The 22,659-nt window shown below is 35.4% G+C and overlaps 1 protein-coding gene across 4 annotated transcripts in view; it reads right to left on the reverse strand.

The window, feature by feature from the left end:
* UBR3 (ubiquitin protein ligase E3 component n-recognin 3) overlaps nucleotides 1–22,659 on the reverse strand; it is a 103,512-nt gene that overhangs the window by 22,403 nt on the left and 58,450 nt on the right. For 2 of the 4 annotated variants that reach the window (XM_088168050.1, XM_088168047.1), the window contains 6 exons: nucleotides 22,427–22,560; nucleotides 18,386–18,496; nucleotides 17,631–17,831; nucleotides 16,686–16,822; nucleotides 11,153–11,238; nucleotides 1,970–2,075 (listed from right to left, as the gene is read on the reverse strand). In XM_088168050.1, the coding sequence (XP_088024176.1) occupies nucleotides 1,970–2,075; nucleotides 11,153–11,238; nucleotides 16,686–16,822; nucleotides 17,631–17,831; nucleotides 18,386–18,496; nucleotides 22,427–22,560 (775 nt within the window). Of the gene's footprint in view, nucleotides 1–1,969; nucleotides 2,076–11,152; nucleotides 11,239–16,685; nucleotides 16,823–17,618; nucleotides 17,832–18,385; nucleotides 18,497–22,426; nucleotides 22,561–22,659 lie in introns of all 4 variants that reach the window. The other 2 variants (XM_088168048.1, XM_088168046.1) reach the window with 1 other exon arrangement.

The raw sequence follows: 22,659 nt of genomic DNA on the forward strand, positions 1-22,659 counted from the left end.
CTGATGATTTAGATGACTTGGTTAACTTCAAAGTGGCAGAATGCCATTCACATCTAAAATCTGCAATGATTATTTCTCCACCATCCTCTTAAGCTTTTTCAGTCTTCAGCTGCGTGTCACCTTCTAATTGCTCTGAGCACTCTTTCCTGTACCTGAAAAAATCTGCTATTCTGTATTTCTCAAAAGACTGTGTGACTCTTCTAAGAAGTGTGCAATCAGATCAGACACACCAATCCTATGAATGCCATCTTTAAGTCAAACTACCTCTTCAAATTTCTGCAGTATAATTACAGATACTTATTTTATGCTCCAATTTATACATGAAAAACATGTCCTCAAATTGCTTCCCTTGTAGCATTCTGGGGCCTGCAGACTAAGGAAGGAAAAATATTCTAAGGAGTGAGCAAAATATTCCAGCTCTAAAGTATTTGTGCATCTCACCAGTAAATTATTTCGTGGCAAAATGGATGCTATCTCAGTTGTAGCTTCCTAAAAACCATGTAGGACTTTGTGCCAAACCAGTATCATCAAATCTACCATGAAATATGAAAACCAGTGCAGAAAGCACAAGAACTGCTCAAATGCATTCCCAGCATGCAACCCTTTCTGCAAAGCAAGGCATTGCAGACCTTCAGTACCATTGATTTATAAAGTGATTCAAAACATTGCCTAATGAAATCTAACACACTGCACTTGAGCCTTGACATATCAATGCATGGTGAACTCCATGAGCTCTGTAACCCCCCTTTGTTAACAGCTGCTTCCAAAGCTCTTCAAATACCAAAACGACAAGTGCATGATGTGTTCCACAGCCATTCTGCCACATTCTCTTAATTCTGCTTCATGTAACTCAGCCAACCAAATTTATTAGCATCATCCCACTGCTCAGTCTAGGTCAGGTCTCAGTGAGAATCACCTGAAAACAGAGCCCCAAAGCATTTTGAATGCATGCTGAAAAGCAGTTTTTCAGGTTACAAAATGCTTGATGCTTTCTTCTGCTAATGGTTTATAAATTAATCTCTTAATACAGTTTAATTACTCCAATAAGCTAATGTTCACTGCAAAAAGAAGCCTAGATCCAAGAGAACAATAAAATCTTAGAATAGAAATGAGAACAATTGTTTTAATAATCTTCCCCAGTTTGCAGTTAGGACTGTGGCATCACTATTCTAGATGAGATTTCTACCTCAGGCTCCTAGAAGCACTGACAAACACACGGCTGGATAGGTACTAAAAGGACAGTCTTTGACATAACTGCAAGGCACAAAATGAAGAGCTTAGTATGAAGAAGATGCTTAAGGAGCTAAGAGAAAAAACTGTACTATTTTCCTCTTATGAGGAAAAATCAATCTCCTTTTAGGCAAGAAACCTTTCTCCTCATCATGAAGGCAGAATCTGAAAAGTGATGGGTCTTAAGTCAAGTAAGGAGACGAGTTCTTGCAGAGCAAAGTGCATGGTTCAATTTACTATATTGTTAATCCTTGTACAGCTGTGTATGTAAGATTCATGTTTTAAAAGCAAACTCTGATAACTAACTTGCTTAAAATAATCAGCTTGATGAAAACTTTTAGCCTAAAATATAGTTATTTCTCACAAATATTAGACCTATTTACAGCTATTAATCATTACATCTTTCAATAAACTACCAGCTTATCTCAATGTAAATTTTGTTGAGCATCCATATTAAGAACAGCAGTGCCCTATCCACTTACTCAACACTATTCAATTTGCATTTGCTTAAGCCTGCAAGAAGTGTATTTAAACTTTAGCTCAAAACTGATATTTGTCAGATTTTTATGTAAAAGAAATCAGAAAACACATTTTTACCAATTCATACATACAATTTTTAGATGTTCATCAACATACCTCACAGATAATTCAAATTAAGACAGAAAGTTACCCAAAGTCCCTCTGTAAGGATGTTTCTTTCACCAGGTAAAACTGACATTAGGTAAATTAAAATACTTGCTCTGAATTTTTATCCTGCAACGGCTGAGTTAGTTTTCTCCAGGGATTGTATGCAGAGTCTATACTGTAGAGGCGCATGTGCATGGCCAACACGTGAAACAGCTGATCTGAAAGGTGAAGAAGACAGATTGCTGAGTATTATATACAGTGACATGAACTATTTTACATTCAATTGCCATCATGTATTTTACAAGATTCTGAGAAGCCTGTCACGTCATTCCAAATAAGCTGGTACCCTAACAAGCATATTTTTATTAAGGATTGATTTATTTCCCAAAAAAGGATTTGAAGAGAAAAAAGATTTCACTAGAAGGCAGTGAATACATGCATATATACAGAAAAATACTTCAGAGAAAGGCTGTTTAGAAAGCTTTGACCAGATCTCAGTTGTTTTGATGCTCCATGTACCTAATTACAGCCTCTTTAAAAAATCCCATTTCGCATGCTTTAGGTTGCCAAGGTTCCACACTCACTTCACTTGCCTTTCCAGTTTATGCCAGAAGTGGTGATTTCCTAAACAATTATTCTTTAACAGTGACTGATATAGTTTTAGCTTTCACTCCTCTCTCTCTCTCTCTCTCATAGTTAAGCTCTGTGCACAATGTATTTGAAATTTAATCTAAAATTGCTATGAGTTCTGGCCCGTGGCAGGATCACTTTGGTTCTTCATCTTTAAAAGGTTCATTATTCCTTCTGTCTTCATATGGTTATTTTGTAGGTTACTTTTGGACTAAAAAAACCCCCAAACCAACAAACTTCTGACCACACGTCAATGACACTTAAGTAGCAACAGTCTTTATAATGTCAGAGACTTGTCTGTGCAACCTGCAGGCAGAGTTTGCTGATATTCATCATTTCAAAACCTTCTGTACTTCCACTGTATCAAAAATATCATTTGCAAAACACTTGTAGAATTTTTCGAACAGAGGATGAATGAAAACCCATGGAGATTTACTGCAGTACTTTTATATTAAAATGTACATTTTATATTTATCTATGAATCACATGATCACACAAATAAAGACAACATCTAACCCTTTCTTCCATTAAGCCACCCAAGAAGTCAAGCACCATTTAGGTCAAGAGCATTTTCAGAAAGGTACATGCAACAAAAAGCACAGAATGGTTTGAGTTGGAAGGAACCTTTAAAGGTCATCTAGTCCAAGCAGCCTGCAATGAGCAGGGATATCTTCAACTACATCAGGGACTACTCGGGATTCAGACTTCACTTTTTATCAATGAATCTTTTTTATCTTCATAGGTTTATACTGAAATAATTAAAGTATCATTTCCCAAAATTTTGTTTACTTTTTTTCTCCTGTCACACTATATCTTGCTATTTGGTGTCATGCTTTTCTCCTGTTCAATTTTCTAGGACCCTGCTTCCTTTCCCCCTTTCATTTTAACTTTTTCCCTTAGTACCCTGACATCTTCCCAGTCCACCCCTTATTCTTTCAATTGATCCTTTTACATCTTTCTCTAAATCTCTCTCCCTCTCTCTTTAAAACCCACTTGCTCAACCTACACACTCACAGGTCCTTTTTTTCAAGTAGAAATAGCAGCTATTAATTTATTTTCCATAAATAGACAATTACTCAGAGGTACGCAATGGCCAGAAGAGTCGCATGATGGAATCAGCTGACTGCCAGAGCCTGAGGGCTGTAATTAGCTCCTGGGGTTTGTAAAATAATTGGAGCTGTAGATGGCATTGGAATTGATAGCTGCCACCTGCTTTCTGAATAAAAACGCTCAATGAGGACAAAATAAGTCATCTTTTCTCCTGGCAAGAGATTCTTAGCAAAACACTGCTTTGCTGCTAAAGCTGAAAACTCTGAAAATATACTTATATTCCATCAAATACCTCACCAGGTATCCCAAACCCCTCTGCCCCTCACAGTCCATCTTCCAGCCAATTCTCTCCAGAGAGCCCCACCTTTGCACGGGGGAAAGGCAGAAGCTGGTTGTAGCTTAAAGTCACCAAAAGATCATTCTTAACCAATTTTTGTAGGAAGAATATTAATTTCAGAAAGTGCAGCAGCAACAAAAGTTGAAAAAATTTGAGTATGATTCTCCCCTTCTAATAACTTTGTAATATTTAAGGCAGACTGCATGCAGATAATTTGAAAAAATATAAAAAGCATACAATTTGGATGCACAATATAAATTATTGCTGCAAGTCATCAGGGACTTGGCAAGATTCTAATATTTAGAAATTTGAGTGCATAAGATTACCACTGTTTCAAAACATGATCATAGACTCGAGTATTACCTACACTGCTGCCACAATTCTCTCAGCTTATGTCTTTGTTTCACAGAATACATGTAAAGCTTAAACAGTGCTTCATAGAATCATCTAAATTAGCAGGTAGAACTAGCTTTCAGTTGTATTAGCATTCCTTAATCCACTTCTAAAAATAATGAAAATAACTATTGTTATTTTGTATTGTCACTGCTGTTCTTGGTAGATTTACTTCTTGGAGTTAATCTATTGTGAGAAAGGAGCAATAAACTCAATTGGAATCTGTACTTTCAAAAGAGCAGCTCAATGGATAAGACACTGCCTTTGCACTGGGACTGAAACTGTAAGAGGGAGCATTATAATATTGCTCCTCTCACAAGCCCCCAAGATAATGGGTATTTTGTCTATATATTCACACTGAACCAGCACCTGCAGCTGCATTCTTTACTGCTTTTAATAATAAAATACACTCATTTTACAGAAATTGACAAAGCTCTTAAAATATTCTGCTATGTTACAGTACAAAAAGCAGGAGCCCACAAAGGCAATTTCACAACCCTTTTCAGGTTTAATGTGATATGCACAGCACAAAAAATTACATTCAAGACATAAAAAGTCAGCAAATTGAGAGATGAATGGTAGAAATTCTAAAAATGCTGTGCTCAATTGACAAAAATGAGTGATTCAGGAAGCTGCATTCAGATTTAAGTTTTGGTCTCGCTCATAATCTTGGTTTGATCTTTGCCAAAGTGATCCCAAATTTCTACGAGTTTTGCTGTCTTTTTTCTACTTGTTTTTTTTTTTTTGGTCTCTTGACTGGTAAACTGTCAAATTACCAGAGTTCAAATCAGATTATGTTTTTTGTTATTAATTCCAATTCCACAATGCAGAGCAATGTGTTGTTATAATGAAAACAAAGAAAACTAAGGAATTAGCTGCCTTTGTATTGCTTACAACAGTCTAGCTAATGTATTTATACACCAATCTCTTTATTTTAGGACATATACTGCTGTCATGGAATTTTCTGTCTTGATCCAGATTTCCCTTTTTTACCTTCTCTAAATTGGTATTCCTATTTACAATGTGAAAACATCACACAGTGACACAGCAATTCACTGCAGGTGGAATTGAAAACATCCTTGTCTCAACTGTGAGGATCTTACCAGACCAGGGATGCTTCTTCCTTCTTCTCCCAAAGTTTCCTGGGACTATCAAGAACAATGTAGATTATAACTAAAACCACTTGATACAACCAGATGGAACTTGATTGTTAATAAGGAGACTGAGAAATATTTTTCTCCTGGTAGAGATTTACATGGTCCACCTAGCAACAGCAGCTGCAAAGACCTGCTGACATCTTCCCACTCATCACTGATCCAGTGGACTTGAATCAGTAAAAAAACCATGAAGGTCAGGAAAAGCCTATTAAGGCTTTAAGACTGGATAGTCTCTTCAAAATCTCTTACATCTTTACTAAGTCTTAATTGCTGATGAAGCAGCTGATTACTCTCTACACCAAACTCACCAGTGTATGAAATCAACTTTAGCAACTGAATTCTAACAGTACCTATCTTTGCTTCTCCCACACTAGATAGTAGTGCCATACCAAGTGTTTTAGAAAATACTTAAGATCATCTGCTGGTGAGAAAAACTGCTTTTTCCAAGTTAGCATGAATGGCACCAAGGATCTGCAGACTGACAGCTCGTAACTGAAAAAAACTCCAAACCAAGCAAACAAATCCAAAAACCCAAACCCTGCAACACCCAAAACCCCAACCAACCACAGAAACCCTCTCTAGCAAGACATTACTGAAAACTTCTTTTATTTCTCTTTATTTTCAGTGGCTGCAGAGAGCTGCTTAGGACTCTTTGCAACCATATCCACATCAAGGATTATAGGAATGAGACAGCTGCAACTCAATCTTGCATATCATAAAAGAAATCAGTTTTTCTCCTGATAGGAAATACTAAGTAGCCCCAAGTGTCACTATCCATACTGATAAAAAGGAGACAGCCATTACTTTCAACATGGTTGAAAATTTTGATACAGAAGAATCATGAAGAGAAACAATGAGTTTCTACACTCACAAAAACTGATGCTAACACCATAATCAAGATAAAGGCTTCAAATGAAGGAGAAAAAGAAAACCAAAACAAACCAACCAACCAACAAAAACAACTGCCAGGAAGCAATACTGTTTCTCAATATTTAGAGCCATTGCAGAAGTTACAAAGGTGCTAGGTGTTCTACTTAAGAAGAGTTTCAACAACTCTTAAATAATATTTTGATGTCCAGTTGTAATCAACATCCTTTCCAATTAATGCAGTTGATGCAGCAATGCCAGACTGCTATTTGTGGGAAGCATAAAGATAAGGAAGGAGCTCATTTATAGAGAAACTAAAGCCAGAGGACAAGAGGATAACATATTCAATCTTTACCCAAAACCCTAATCCTATCCTTCTCACAAAGGGGAGAAAGAAAAAAAACAAAACATCAAACCACCGAAACCCAAAAAACCAGACAGACAGACAGAAAGAAAAGTACTATTTAGAAGTCAAAAAAGGAAGATTATAAATTCATTTATATGTAACTTTCAAATTTTGTGGAACTGTTCATCAACTACTGGAAGGTTACCAGAGCAGGAATAGCAAATAAAAACATCTACACAAGTTAAAGAGAGGTCACAGAATCAGAGAATGCTTAGGGTTGGAATGGACCTTAAAGATCATCTATTTCCAACCCCCACAGATCCCTGCTAGATTCCATTAGTCTGGGTTGCTCAAGGCCTGATATAAAAACAGTACAGAGAAATTGTAATTATTCAGCCTTAATGCTGTGTTTTGACCCTGTTCAATAAACACAGAACAATGAAGATAAACAGGTTTATTACACTTTATAAAAGAGAGAAATAAGACCTGTACAGCTGTTATGTATCATAATTTTCCCTAAACCCAAGAGAATTTGCAAGGCTGTAGACTAAAACCATAATGTAGTCCCTTAAATAGGACTTGATTTTTAAGTAAAAATTAATATGATACTATTTGCATGTTTTGGTTGCACACACATACAAAACTTTAAGCCTTAAAATGGCAATTTTGCAACCAAATTTTCTTCACCATTCTTCTCACACACACTTGGTCTAAGAGCTACATTAATCATTCTTAATTTTACTTCCTAAGATGAGCCACCCTCACGGTGCAATCTACTTAAACAGCTCTTGACCTGTTTGTTCCCACCATCTCCCCTGATGTTTGCTGCTGTAACAGCTCACCTGGGACAACATATTCTATTTTCCACAATATCTAATCACCAAACTTCAGAGTTGTTACAAGACTATTGCAGAGTGGTATGCTTAATCACAAAAGAAACCCCTCAGTATCTCACACACAGAAAAAGCCAAACCAGGTTATGTTTTAGATTACTTCTTCTGAACCTGACATGAAAGATGTTTAAAAACAAAAGCAGTTTCAATAGTGTGCAAGGAAGACTTTAACAATGATAGAATATACTTCAGAATATGAATTTACAAAACTGCAGTTTTTCCTAACTTAAATGCAAGGATATGGAAGGGGCAATGAAGGAAACACACAATTATGTAATGGTTTAGTGAAAACAAACCCCACTATATATGTAAAGCTAACTCTGCTCCCACTAGTCATATTTAGCCTAATGTCCAAACCTAAATATAATGATAATAAATGGAAATACTATACAGGTCTGTTGTAGGAGAATCCCATTACCTTACATTAAAAAACAAGTCTATTTCAATGCAAGATTAAATGTGACTAGAGTGCTGTGTAACAATTTTACAAAGAACCAATACAGAACATAAACAACATGTGGACATTGTAACAATGAACTGATGACATTCACCTCTCTGTGCTGCTTAACAACAACGCATTCATTCATGTAGTACCTTTACCTGGAAGGCCTTGAGTGTTTCTGGGGTGCAAGATAAATATTAAAAAGCCCAATATGACTGATTTCGATGTAAATTAGAAAATTTACCATTGCACCCAAAACTGTAGAAAAACCCAAGTGTATGGTGGTAAGATGCCATCCACACCCCTTTTTCAGAAACAGGACTACAATCCTTTTAGCAACTGCTAAAGGAAAAAGCTCTAGTACAACACACTCAAAATTACACAACTGTTTAAGAAAGGAACAGAAAAATATTGTAAACAAAGTGCAATGTATTGTAAGTAGAAAAATAAAATAAAATCAAGATATGTTATTAGGTTTAAAAAAAACATCAATATGCTTTTCAATCAATAATCTAGCAATTTCAGATTAAACCCCAAATAATGTACAAGTATATTTAAACAATCAAATCACATAGTGGGGAAAAGGATTTCTTCTCCCTAAATATATACAGAATTCTAAATACAAAGGTTATAGTCTTTAACATCCCTTCCAACCCAAGCCTCTGTGATTCTATGAAAACAAAGTTTTCCTTACTGGGCTATTTTACTTTTCCTACAGACAATTAATGCACAGTTTCACAATGGCTTTCCAATAAAAAAAGATGTATTTTATAAACATTTTGTATTTTGTAAACTAGCACATATTTTTAAAAGCAATAGTTTATGTCATCTTAAAGCTTCTCTTCAAGAAGACAATTTCATTACTTCTTATGTGTGAGAAGGATCTCTAACTTTTGGTAAATTTAGTAAGTTTAGTTTGTTCCAGTAATCTATTTTGATGAAAGGAAAATTTATTCGTTTTCTGAGACATGCAGAGTCAATGGCAAAATACTAAAAAGGCAGGGAAAATAGGTAAATATGATGTATGAATTTAAACAGGACTTAAAATGGTCACACCTAGCTGAAGTATCTGTCCAGCATAAGACAATTCTCCAGTGGAAATGCATCCTTCATGTATCATTTCCAATTTTGTAATTATCCACAAAGAAAATTCTCCAGTGATTCAAGTATTTTCCTTGCATTTCAGGGCTTGAGAAATATGTATTAAAATTCCTGACAAATCTTTTCACAGACTGTCAGCAAAAGGTATGCTTTCTTACAAAGTCAGGTCCTAAGAATGTGAGAGTCCTTCTTTATGCAAGAGGATGTGTTAAAGAGATGGTGGAGCAAGACTAAGAAAAAAATTAAATAATGTATTATACAAACCACCTAGTGTCAGCTACCAGACTGCATTTTTTTCTTTCTCTTTTCTTCAAATAACACCAAAGAAAGAAAAAAACACTTCTGAGATAGTTTCTCCCTTTGTATCACCTGATGTAGTGCAAATAGCAACAGTGAAGCTACAGAGATGGACACAAAGGAGGCTGCCCACCAATCCAGGGGTTCAAGCACTCTCTGCACAATCATCATCTTCCAGCACTTAGTGACATTAGTTGATGAAGCACCATCAGAAAATCCATTCTCTTTTAGATCTGTTTATCTAGCCAGCTAGCTTTTAAATAGGTACATGTAACAAAAATTTGATGTAAAGTCAAACATTTCAGTGTTTTAAGATGTAATGACATTCCACTTTTATCTTAAAATATAAATCACACATAAAAACTGAGATGTCCTGATTTTGAAAAACTATCAGTGGGATAAAAATATGACCTTGCAGATTACTGGCCACTTCCCTGCATACATTCTTCTAAACTCTAAAATGACAAGAAATTTTATTACCAGTAAAGCCATGTGAAAACAAACTCACACACTCTCATTATGTGTAACATCATTACAAATTTTTTTACTTTCAAAAATTTTTCCACCTTAAGCTGAAATCTTCACCTAACCTGCTCATCCGTGTTCTTCCCAATACAGGCCTGTGAAATGGGTAACACATTACTAAGAAGCTAAAATTCAGGGAGAAAGTGTCCATCTTACTAGGTGACCATACATAAAAATACTCTGTAATATAAGTATAAATTATCTGCAGAACCCTGGCTGACTAAATGCTCTGAATTTGCACACAATGATCTAGAGATGTTCTTTCTACACATGCACTTTTCAAGTACTTTCAAGTCAGCTGAGAAAGGTGAGTAATTATGGTGGGGAAAGACAAGGTGCAGTATAGTTTAAAACTACTTTTTAAATTAACACATGAATGAAATTAGTTGAACTACGTTTCCTGGCAGCAACAGAAGGCTTTTGTCCTAAAGAGAATAAGGACAGCAGAGCACCTAGTGAGATTTCTTTGGTGGCTTGTCATCTCAAAGGATGAGGAAAGGATCCCCCAGAAATTCTGTACCAAAAGACAGAGTGGGTCTAAGCTTTCTTTTTTTCCTACAGAATCTGCTGCTATTGCTACATAAGCTTGACTTAAATAAGGATTAATAGTAGTAGCAGTATTCTGGGCTTTCCAATTTTTCATGGCAGAAGGTCCACTTCTAACTTTTATATTCCAGTAAAAGATTAAAATATTTTCTTTTAAGAAAAAAACACTTCTGGCAGCAAGATGTTGCTTTATTTGACAGTTATTAAAGGTTTCAGAATAACAAGATTTGAAAATTTCTATGAAAGAAAATTTGAGAAACTTTGTGGAAGAACTTGGCAAATTAAAGACACGGGACCCTGTAGCTGCATATTTCTGACACCAAGTCATGAGCTGTATTAGGATTCAGAAAACAAACTTTTTCCTACTGCTAGCAACAACCAGGGTGAAACAAAGCTTTCTTGCATCACCCTTAAAACACTTCTAGTGTTACTCTCAAAAATGTAAACTTATTAAGAGATGTTACATTCATAGTGTGACAATTGATTTCTAAATAACTGTACTCACAAGTCATGAACAGCTCTAATGAAGAATTTGTGCAAATTAGTTTTCAGATTTCTCTAATAGAAACAAAAAACGAAAGACTCCTTATGTCAGAAAAAAAATGTTTTAAAAAGAAAAAGTTGATGTAATTTAGAAAATACCAGAAAGAATCAGACATCTTTATTCAATATTCTAATAATTTATACTGCATTTAGTAACATGGAACTTACTTAAACATGATCTTTTCCCAGCTGTGCTTGCACCTCCTGAACACAAATTTCCTCCTCGATGGACCAGCTCAAGTTCCAAGTTTGTTCTGTAAGAAAAACATAGCAGTATTGAATGGAACAACATTATTCAAGCTTCTATGGACACAAATGAACCATGACAAACTCCCAGCATACACTAAATAAAAGAATACTGTGAACTAATCTTTATTGTGAAATATCACCAAAATACAGTTCAGAACAAAACCAACATTATCAAGATATTGTCATATATGATTTTAAATACTATATTAACATAGTACTGAATTGAATTGTGAGAGAAGAGCTAAAAAAATGTTAGTTCTGTGGCTTTCTTCTGTATGCACACACAGTATAATAAGGGAATTTATGTGCAAATCTGGAAAGCCAATATACAGATTGGCTAACTTTCAGTCAATCACACACATCTAAAAAGTGTTCTCTTTATTGGCAGAGCTTTTCTCTCACTTTAAACAATCAGAGAGTACAATGGATATGGCATCAACTAAATATGAATACAGTCTAAATTAGAATTAAAGCACTGCCCTTTATAGATAAGCTCGTTAATAAAAGCCTTGGAGGTTAATTCTGAATGAAATGCTTATTCACTGCAGCTCATTAGTATGAAACAGGAGTTGTGTCACTGAATCTCTGCATGTCACACTGATGCTTGCTTTCTTAGTATTACTGTAGTCTGATACTTAGGCACCAATTGTTTAGACCAAATTTGGTAATTTTGTTTACTTTTGGAATTGGATGTTTCAGTACTGCATTATCTTTTACTCTCAAGATTTGGAGCAAACAATTCATGTTATATTCTCTGAGAACCTGTTTCAGTAAGTCAACATACGTTTTGAAAAGTAAAGGAATATCATTCTATTATTCTGAAGTGTTGTTTTGCTAATTCAATCCAAATTGCATATCTCATTCTAAACATATTTTTGTCCTTTAATGAAAAATGAAACAATTTTAGATTAAATAAAATGTGACTGAATCCATACTAAAATCTATTCTAGAATTTTAGGCACATAATGTATCCAAGCTAAGAACATCCCCCTCTCCCCCTCCATACATTTAAGAAGAAACTACAGAATTACTTTTATTCAAAACAAATTATTTTTAAGAATTTCAGCTTCATCAACTTGAAAGAATAATACATTTTGATATGCAGTGTTTGCTAAGATACTTTCCTATGTTTTTAAAATAGCAACATTTCTGAATATTCCTATCCCTAAGTTTGCAGCTTATGCCATCCATTTCTGAAGGAATGCTTTAATCCTCTCTACTCAGAAAAGGCAATTTAACATTGATAATGTGCCTGCTCAGAGCTCCATCTGGTTGCTGCTGATAAGGGCATCTGTGTGACAGGGGAATTTTCCACTCTTCAGGCGATTTGCAGTGCTCACTGAACTTCTGAAAATCTACCAGCAAGGAAGCAGGGCCAGGGATTTCATATTAGTGGACAAAATAGCAACTGTAGATCAGCATGTGCTAGTTTATCATGGGAATATGAAGGAAATCAGAAATGTTTTATGTCTACGAACCTTCTGATAACTAATTAGGAGAACAAAATCAATGACAGTCTTCCATTAAAACTAAGATAATTAAGATTTAAATCAAAAAGACTACCTGAATGTTTAAAAATAATTTTCTAGATCTACAATTTTAAATTTCCCTTTCACCAAGGCATATGTGCCATTTCACAAAACAAATCTCAGGGACAATTCTGAAAAATACCTCTTGCTGGTACATATGAGGTGTCCTGTAGTGTATTTTAATATAAGGAATGTAAGGAAAGTTATTTCTGTATCATATACTCTGTTCACATATAAGATACCAAGTTTCACTTCCTGCATTTCTTCATTGTCCCCAGCTCCTCAAAGGCAGCACCTTACAGCTCAGCTTTCTTAACCTTTTCCTTCAAGATGTCTCTCTCAAAACATATCTGTAACTTGGCATAAAAATGCACAGTAGAGAAAGCATCTTCTGTGAAAATAAACACTTATCCTTCAGAAATTATCCTACACTCAGACTGGTCTCCAGAAGTTATTGACATCTGTACCTATCTCCTCCCTAATTTGAGCTCCCTTCTGCCTTGAGGATCTGTGTACCCTCTGCCCTTTACTGAAGAAAATTAATGAAGAAAACTTGGGGGCATCTGACAGAAGTGTGGAACACAGAGTGGTCTCTGAAAGAATCCTTTGCTATCTCAGACTCCTCAACATGAAGGAAAGAGAATGAGAAAGAAAATCCATAGAAGTGTCTTCTTTTCCTATCTAGAAATTTCAGCGTCATTCACTGGAGCAAAAAATTTTGTAGAACACTGCCTTTATCCTCCTCACTCACAGAAAACACCTCAAGAAAATGGATTTTGCTCAGCTGCCCTGACTACTGATAAAAACCAGACCTACTTCATCCCTTCCTGGGGGCTTTTATTAAAAGGAACGTATTGGGTGTGGAAGGGTGATTTCATATTTCTGAGAATTCATACCAGAACAGAGTAGGGGGAAGTAAAAATGAAATGTCCTTTCCAGAAAGGGAATACATTTGGATGGATTTGCTCTTCCTACTGGGACAGATGAAGCATACTAAGCACTATCCCATTTCTCACTTCAATTTACAAATACAACACATACATGGAAAACCCCCAGATCCTGAGACACAGACTCAGAAGGAAAGAACACGTGGCTCTTACGTTAATCTATACATAGCTGACAGAAAAACCAAAGGTTTGTTTGCACAGCCAACAAAAGCATGAAACCTATGCAATACATACACAGTCCTCCAAGATACCACCACAGTCTCCAGTGCTTTGAATTGGAACTGTTAAAATTAAAGCTAGGCACACATGATTTGGGAATGACAACCTACACTAATCTCATAAATGTCAGCAAAGACGGGGAAGAATGCATGAAAAGGCTACAAATTTAACCAGATATGACTGTTGGAAAAGCAGGGGGTAGCCAAGGAGCTGGTGTTCCAGCTGTGCATGCAAATCAGGATGCCAAGACCCAGAATGCCTCTTTTGCTAGACAGCAGGCTAGCCCTCCCACAAGGTGGTATAGAGTTCCTTTGTCATTTTTTTTTCCTCTGCTACCAGTGACATATGCCTGGGTAAGCAAAAATTAAGAAAACTAAGTTCCTTTTTTCCTGAAGGAGAAAGAATAACCTGCAGCAACTGCCTATGTGTCGTTTCACATTCCCATTCCAGCCTGCAGTAATCCACTGCAAAGCTGCCATTCAGCTGTAAACTAGCATCTTTTACGACAGGAGGTGATGTCATTTTCTGATTGAAAATGGAACATGACTTATAAGAATATTAAGAGTGTTTAATTCACATGGAACTATACAAAGTTATTAAAAATATCATTGTATTCAAATGCTCATCTAAACAAGAGTTAAATACCAGGAAAAACTGAGCAACAGCTGTAGAATGGTCTGACCAAAAACAATTAAATGCTTCATATCACCTGGAACTAGAAACGTTTACAGGTTACTGGTTGGTAAGGAACATAAGAGTATCATTACCTCTGTAATGATACCTCAAGAACAACTCTGGATGGAAATGAAGAAGAAACAGGTCCAATGACAGGAATAACTTACAGAATGTAAATTACTTCAGTATGTCATTTTAAATCATGGATAGTCTGTTGTTTGATTACTTAAAATTAAACATATAATAAAAGCATACAAAGAAAACTCTTCCAGTTTGGAAGATGATGTACAGATTTATTTCCATAAATACAAACTGTAAAGTTATATTAAAATGTCTATTTAAAAGTTTAATTTTTTTAACCCTGTAGTTCTTAGGTAATTGTCAAGTAGTAGAAGCATGTAAATCTGGATTGCTGCACTGAAAAGCGAGACAAGTTAACAACCTTGAAGCTGATCAGCCAGGCTCCCTCACAAGTGATCTCATGAGTTACAGGAACAATACAGAAGGCTGGATCCAACCTGAAAATTCTTCAAACATGGATAAACAGAAAATTGGTGACACAAATCTAACAGGAAGAGATCACAAGGAGTACAAGTGAAATATCCTAATCTTAGTGGTCAACCATGATTTCTCCCTCCAGTAGAGCAAGCAGCAATGAAATGCTGTTATGGTTTGAGGTACTTTTAACTCTTTGAATGAAAACAAATCTTGAGCTCTGTGTGTAAATATAAAAATAGTGTATATATACATTTAAAATATGTTTAGCTAGCATCTGAAAAGTTATGTAACATTGCACTCAGAAATGTATTGTAACACCATTTTTGTATCTTAAATGGCATGACAAGTTATGGTTACAAGTAATCATACTTTGATATGTGAAACATTGAGTCCTCTGTATTTTTGGAAGGGTATTTAATTGTATTGATCAAACACATAATTGCTAAAAATCCCAACATTACTTATCCTCATATAGCATATACCACTTAAAAATATAAAATAATCCTTTAGCTTGCTATGTATAGAATTTCATAGCTCTTCTGTATCAGTTAAAATAGTCTGAAAGAATACAGATAGTATTTCTTTTAATAGAATAGTACAATAATTCAAGTCAGAGGAGAATTCTGGAGATTAGATGGTCTAACCTTCTGTGAAAAGCAGAACCTTAGATTTGATTACCCAGAGTCCTGCTTAGCCAAGCCTTGAATATTTCACTGCTTATATACTAAAGACACTCAGCAATCAGATTGTATGAAACTGCAATAAAAAAATGTTACTCAATGGCATCACTTCTATGTTTGCAGTTCCTCTGCAGTCAGCACCTTTCCTGAAGGCATCAGGAAGTCAGAGTTTAGAAAATTATTTGCTTAATGAGTATTTCAAGTTCTTATGGGAAAACCTGGTATTACAGTAACTCTGAATAGATTAACCATTCAGAGTAGCTCAACATCAATGGTGTATAATAAGGAGGGACTGATTTTCTTGGAGAGTGTATGTGACACTGACAGCTCTAAAACGACAATCAAACATCACAAAGAAAATGCTGCTGGTTTCGACACTTCTTTAGAAGTCTGAAGACTACATGAAGAGAAATTCCTGGTTGCTGCTGTAATAAAAAAAGCTCCTTCTGTGATCTCCTTTTAAGTAAATAAAACTAATGTGTGGCAGAGAGATAAAAAACTTTGTGATTTAAAAACTAGCAATATGGCAGTGATACAGAAAAAAAATCTCATTCTGCAGAAGATAGAGTAGATTTGAAAAGGAAAGTAAAACAAGAAATGAAACATAAAGTTTTGATATAAGGCAAGCAAAACCTCGAATTAAAAAGAAAATTAAATACGCATACAGCATAATGTTTTCTGGGTTTTGTGCCACTGCTGCACATAGTAAAGATGAACTGAGAAGCACATATCTTGCATAATTGCTGTATATGAAAATCAGGAAATGTAACCTAGATGTACTGTGTATTCAAAAAGTCCATTTTGGAGAGGATGAATTTTTTTTTTTTTAATTTTTTTAAACGAAAGCTATATAGTGACTAATATCAAATACAAAAGAAAAATGTAAAAAGAAAAACATACCCACCTAGCTACAGAATACATAAACAGGAAATCATTGTCAGGTGATCCAGGAGTCTTACTATAATCTGTATACTTCTTCTGTGTGGTACTTTTTATATCTTTCATTACAGATTCCATTTCTTTACTGAGGTTGGTTTCAGACTATGAACAAAGACACAAAAGAAGATTAGTTAATTTTACCTGAAGAAATGCAGTGGCTGATTGTAAAGTGTAGCACTTTTGTATTTGTAAAACACATTTGCAGGTTATGGAAAAAAATGCATTAAAAGTCAGTATTCTGTCCCACAGAAGTGTCAGAATATTTTGGAAAGTTATTCTGATTTGTTCTGAATATGAAAACAAACGTTTTGTCTCTCTCCTAAGTTTAAGAATCTCAGTGCTTGTGCTATTTTAAAGTTTATTTGTACTGTACAGGTACACAAAAACAGAAAGCATCTCCATCAAGACTTGAAGGTAACAGAATTTAATATAATTTATTCTGTCATTCAGAGGACCTCATAAGCTTCGTAACACATGAGCATCTGCAAATTGCTCTTTCTGTAAAACAAATAGTCCATAACTTACAAAGTTCTTAAGAGACATTGTTTAAATAGCTTCCAGTTACAAGACTATATCTGTTTATTCATTGCATGGAAATTATAAATATATTTTATATTGCATTACTTCCTTCTATGGAAATTGGTATGGAGAAAACTGAAAATATACTCAATAAAAAAATTATATTAATCACATTTTGTCACAGCTTTCAACTGTTAATTTCTAGTAGGTAATGCAGTAAATGCCCTAAGTTTCTTGATCAGAAAACGATAATATGTTGTCTTCAATATCAGAAGAAAATGAACTTTCCGAGGTTGCCAGGTTTCTAAGAGATCACAAATGCAATTTAATGTAAAAACTGAAAAGTAGAGGCAAATTAACAAGGATCTTTCTGCCTTACACTGATGCTTACTGGGAAAGTTCCCAGCTGCTCTTGAAGGTCTTCCACCTCTTGCACAAGATCTTGCAAACATTTGTTACTGTGACTTTGCCAAACGCTTCTCTCCATGTTGTTTCCAGGATAACAAGGAAGAACACTGTTGGCAAACTGCCTACACAGGGGACAGGTAAATTCTCCTTTGTCCACTGAAAAACCCTGGAGGACTTGGTCATTCTAAAAGAAAACAAAGAAGATGTAGCTGAAATTTGCAAACGATTATTGGGTTTTTTAGCTTGATATTTCAGGTGTATAGCTAAAAAAAATCAACAAAAATTACCAAAAAAAAGCCCTAAACCACAAAAACAAACTAACAAAACCCACAACCACTCTCCCTCACCAACCATCCCCCTCCCCCAAACAAACAAAACCCCACCTGAAGACCCACCAAACCCAAAATCTGAAGAAATATCCTGTAAAGTAAGCTTGAACAAAAATGCTGGTTCATATAAAACAAGAAGTCATCACTTAGTCTTTATTTTTTTGTGCTGGTTAATTTTGTACAAGATTTTTTCTGATATATCAGAATAACTGAAAACGAAAGTACTTTTGTTAATAATGTCAAGATGCAGTAAGAGATTAAATTATTAAGTTCTTGAAACATAATAAAACCATTCTGTACATTCATGCAAAACAATCAATTGATCTGATTTGAACAGCACAAATCCAATGGATTTCAATAAAAGCAGTGCAGATCCAAATAAATAACTGTGATCTTCAGTTTTACTTACCCGTAAGGATTCCATGTAAGATTTGTGACAATCTATGTGTAAAGTGTGACCACAGGTTTGTACATAAACACCTCCTTCCCAGCCTATTGACACTGCTTGTAGGCAGGAACTCTAAAACAAAGCAACAGTAAGAAAAAACAATTATATATAAAGATAAAAAAGTATTTACCAAAACTTCAAGATTTACAAGATAGACAGATTTTTATTTACATGCTACCTAATTAAAAGATATGTTGAGGAAATGAAGAAAAAAAATCCATTTTATAAAAGATATTAATCTATGCTGAATAACATGGCTGCTATTATGCTATTCTTTCCAATATTTAAAATTCTGCAGTTCTTATCACTTAAGGTAAAAACTTCTTTAAGGAATCTCTTGTATTACTGCATGAAGCTGGGTCTAACTCCAACAGCTGTTCCAATAGCAGAAGTTATCCCATTTATAAGGGCAATATACTGTTCCAACACGTTTCATTCAGCTTTGTTAAACCCCAATCTGTACTATAATTCAATGTAAATACTTAGGGGTTTTAATGAGTTGTTGAACAGCATCATATATAACTCACCATAACTGGAAAAGAGAACAAATACTTCTTTAGGGAACTCGGCTGTATACTAAGTTTGTTTTGAAAATGCTGGCCTTATTGGAAGACTGCACTTAAGCCCACAAGTCCAAAAAAGTTACCCAACTGGTATTTTTTTTAATTTCAGAAAATAATGACCTGAATAAACAATCACCTCTGACAAATTTATAAGGAATTCTAGAAAATTCTCTTGCAGAATATCTGACTACACTCCGTCTAAATATTAAATTTCCATTTCTCAAAAATTTCATACATACTGAAATGTACATTCTGGCTATACATTTATAGAACAGAGAAAGATTTATGGCTACCAGAATTGGAAAATAATTTTTAGTGTAGACTGACCCTAAAACGGTCTTAATGTATGATGCAAAATCAGAGTACCATGAATAACTCCAATACTTGCATTTTCTAAGGATGTCCTAGTTTCTTTTTTTTTTTCCCTGCATATGAGCAGGAAATCAAAACAAAATTGCAAATTTTAGCTATGGGACATGCTCCTGTTTACCATGCCTCAACCTGTCATCCATAACGTGCTGTGAGCTTCTCAGGCCATTAAAATAAGAAAGACTTTCTCCTGCTAGCTCCTGCATGATTTAGTAGACTGCAGTATTAATAATGTTGTATGATATACCTGGCTAAGCCCCACAGGACCAATATTTCATTAAGAAAAATCATTATTTACTTATGCATATACTTATGAGACTACTGAGTAGCAGTTACAAAAAGAAAAAAATGCCCAAAAATCCAACAAAACAACCTCAAAGTCTTAACCACAATGGCTTTACTCTATTACTCTTGAGCTCAGAAATAGAGTCCAAAGCAAGCCACAGGCTTGGCATGGAGCACACCTATATCAAGCTATTGGTTGCAGAGTACTGTGTGATTCTGGAAACAGGCCCATCAATTCAGTGTATGAAATTTTATCTCCTACTCTTTAGTCATACCTCTCCATATTAAAAATAACCACTTTCAATGATTTTTCCTTTAATGGGCAAGAACTCTACTCCCTGACAGCAAGCATCAAATTCCAGCTAAGAAAGTGCAAGATGGAATCTCTATGAAAAGAAGTGATCTGTTTTGTCCAATCTCTATGCAGCAAGTAGCTTTTGAATGGCATTTTTGTTGATTATTTTTCTTCTAGCAGAATAAGCTAGATCATATTTCATAACTTAAAATTTTTACATCTAAGTGAAATTATTCACTTGCCTCCCAAATCTAATAGAGGAAGGACACAGTTGATAAACAAAAAGACTTCTTATTGCTTAGCTCAGCTGAGCAAGACACTCGAGACACGAGCAGATGCTTCCATTTTTATGTCCAAAGCAATTTAAGGATTAGTTCTTTCATGCAGAGACTTTTTTTTTTAGCACAGTACTGACCTGGAAACATGAAATCAAAAACAGCTAATTCAACTGATGTTTGAATCAGGACTGGAGTTTTTCAAAGTAGGATGCATTTGCTCATTGCATTACAGAGCATGTTAGTCTAATCTGTTGGTAGTCTTACTGCACAGAAAGGGAAATACACACTTTAGTAAGATCAAGTTTTGGTAACATTTTGCTTGGAACTCCATCCACTTGTAGCATGCGAACATATAAAAATAAAGCTCCACTTCAGCACTACTTCAATGCTTTTTATCACTTCAGCAGGAAAAAACACTCATTAACTGTCTGAAACACTAAACCAGTATCATCAATGTCAAAAGAAAAAAGTTCATCTACAGATTCTTTCTCAGCTAAAAAATCATTTGCTAAGAAACAGTTTCTCGCTTAGGTCTTTCAGAGTTTTACTTTCTAGCAAGGAAATGCATAGTTTCTTTAGTATAAGATTCTTTCTGAAAAGACTGACCAATTTTTAGGACTGTACCAAAACAATTATGAATTTTACATTAATCTACATAAGCAAGCTTGGCTGCAGTTGGCAAATTTTAATTATCTGTGGATGCCAGTATGAAAAAACTAGCAACTGTGTTAGATAAAAATTGCCCGTTTTTCCACTTTAAAGGCAATCTCATCTTCTAAAGGCTCATTATTTAGTTAGATACACTGAAAAGCAGGCATGTCACCTCGGACTAGTCTATAGAAGCTAATTTGGGGTCACAGGTTCCATATTATTCTTCCTGAAAATGATTTCTCAGAACACTTGTGTATTATCTTTCAGCTCTTTCAGGTGCTAGCAAGGGAAGTCACAGGTAGCCCTCCCACAAAAGTCTACAATTGAACATGTCCTGCTAAGCAACAATTTTGGTTCTCAAAATTAAATGTGAAAAGCTGTAACTTGGCTTTGTGAAGTAATGCAAAACTGTTTGGAACAGCCAACAGAATTGCAAAGCAGACATTTACTATCAATTAATGCAAAATTGAACTTCAGATGTTGCCCAGAGTTGAGAATTCAGTAGAAGAGGATGCATTCTGCTGGTTTCTCTGTCTCATCCACTCATACACTCCCCTTTTCTGTAGTGGCTCATAAATCTGTTACAGATTAAAACAACTCTTTCCACTTATTCTGTGCTTCCAAAATACTTTTACCTGATTAAGAGCAATTCCTTGACTGGGTTCTCTGAACGGCTACAAGAGAACTGGTGTTTACTTTGAATCATAGTTTTAAAAAGTTATGATTTTTGCTAAGGGTAGAAGTAGTTTCCATGACCAAGATGTAAGTTAGGTAGGTAAATGGTAGGTTAATAATTACTAGATGCTTAGGCTAGGGCTAATTGGTATAATTATCTGCTATTATAAATTTATGTACAGAGGAACATAAAGTAAGTCAACTGTTAATCAGGAAGCATGGAGCCTTGGATCGTGCCAGAGGGTCACCGAGACCTCATGAAGACTCTCCTGACTTCATCCTTCGAGACCACTGACCCAATTCAAGAGAGGAGCTGCACACATGTGAAGGACTGATGGGCTCATTTTAATGTGGGGTGGGGATGGGAGGTGCTGGGGTTATGCAGATGTATTGTATGTAAGATCTTGGGCAATAAATAGGTGGCAAAGAACCTTGTTCAGCAAGGTCACGCCTTTCAGAGGTGACTCCCGTGCTGCCCGCCAGTGAATAAACATACCAGTGTAACTTTAATTAGTTACAGGGTCTTTGTCCGTGATTATACCGGCTTTTTAACGATTCAACTTAGACAGTGAACCCAAATTTCAATTGTGTGGTCACACTGGATTGTGAAATACCTTCTTGTAGAGAGTATCTGTGTGGATGTTTAATGACTCTGTAGCTTATAGATATACTAGATGCCTATTGCCAAAAATATAACTGGAGAAAGCCAGAAACTATTTAAAAATAAGGGCCCTATCAAATGTAAACACTTCAGAATGACTGCAACATGAAAAAGCATTCACTAAATGTAGAAATAAAACCAGGAGAACCCTAACTTGTAATTTCATTTATCTTTTTACATACAAATTTTTGTGAAGTGGTATTCTTGTTGACCTGAAATCCTTACATCTTTGAAGTATCGCTGCAGAGTCGTGAGCCTCACGTCGTGCAGTGCTGCACAGGTGTCCCAGGGGTAGATCTGCTCCTCTTCAGTCGTGGGGAGTCTCTTTGGCTCAGTGCTATTGCGGCACTGCCCCAACACTGCGAGAAGAAAAGCAGCAATACACAATGCCATGGGTAACAACAGGATAAACAATGAAGAAAAGAATCAGGCAATTCTGGTTTGTAAATATAATGCGC

Source organism: Sturnus vulgaris, chromosome 7 (genome assembly GCF_052056855.1).
Source record: "Sturnus vulgaris isolate bStuVul1 chromosome 7, bStuVul1.hap1, whole genome shotgun sequence".
In the NCBI taxonomy this organism is placed as follows: domain Eukaryota; kingdom Metazoa; phylum Chordata; class Aves; order Passeriformes; family Sturnidae; genus Sturnus; species Sturnus vulgaris.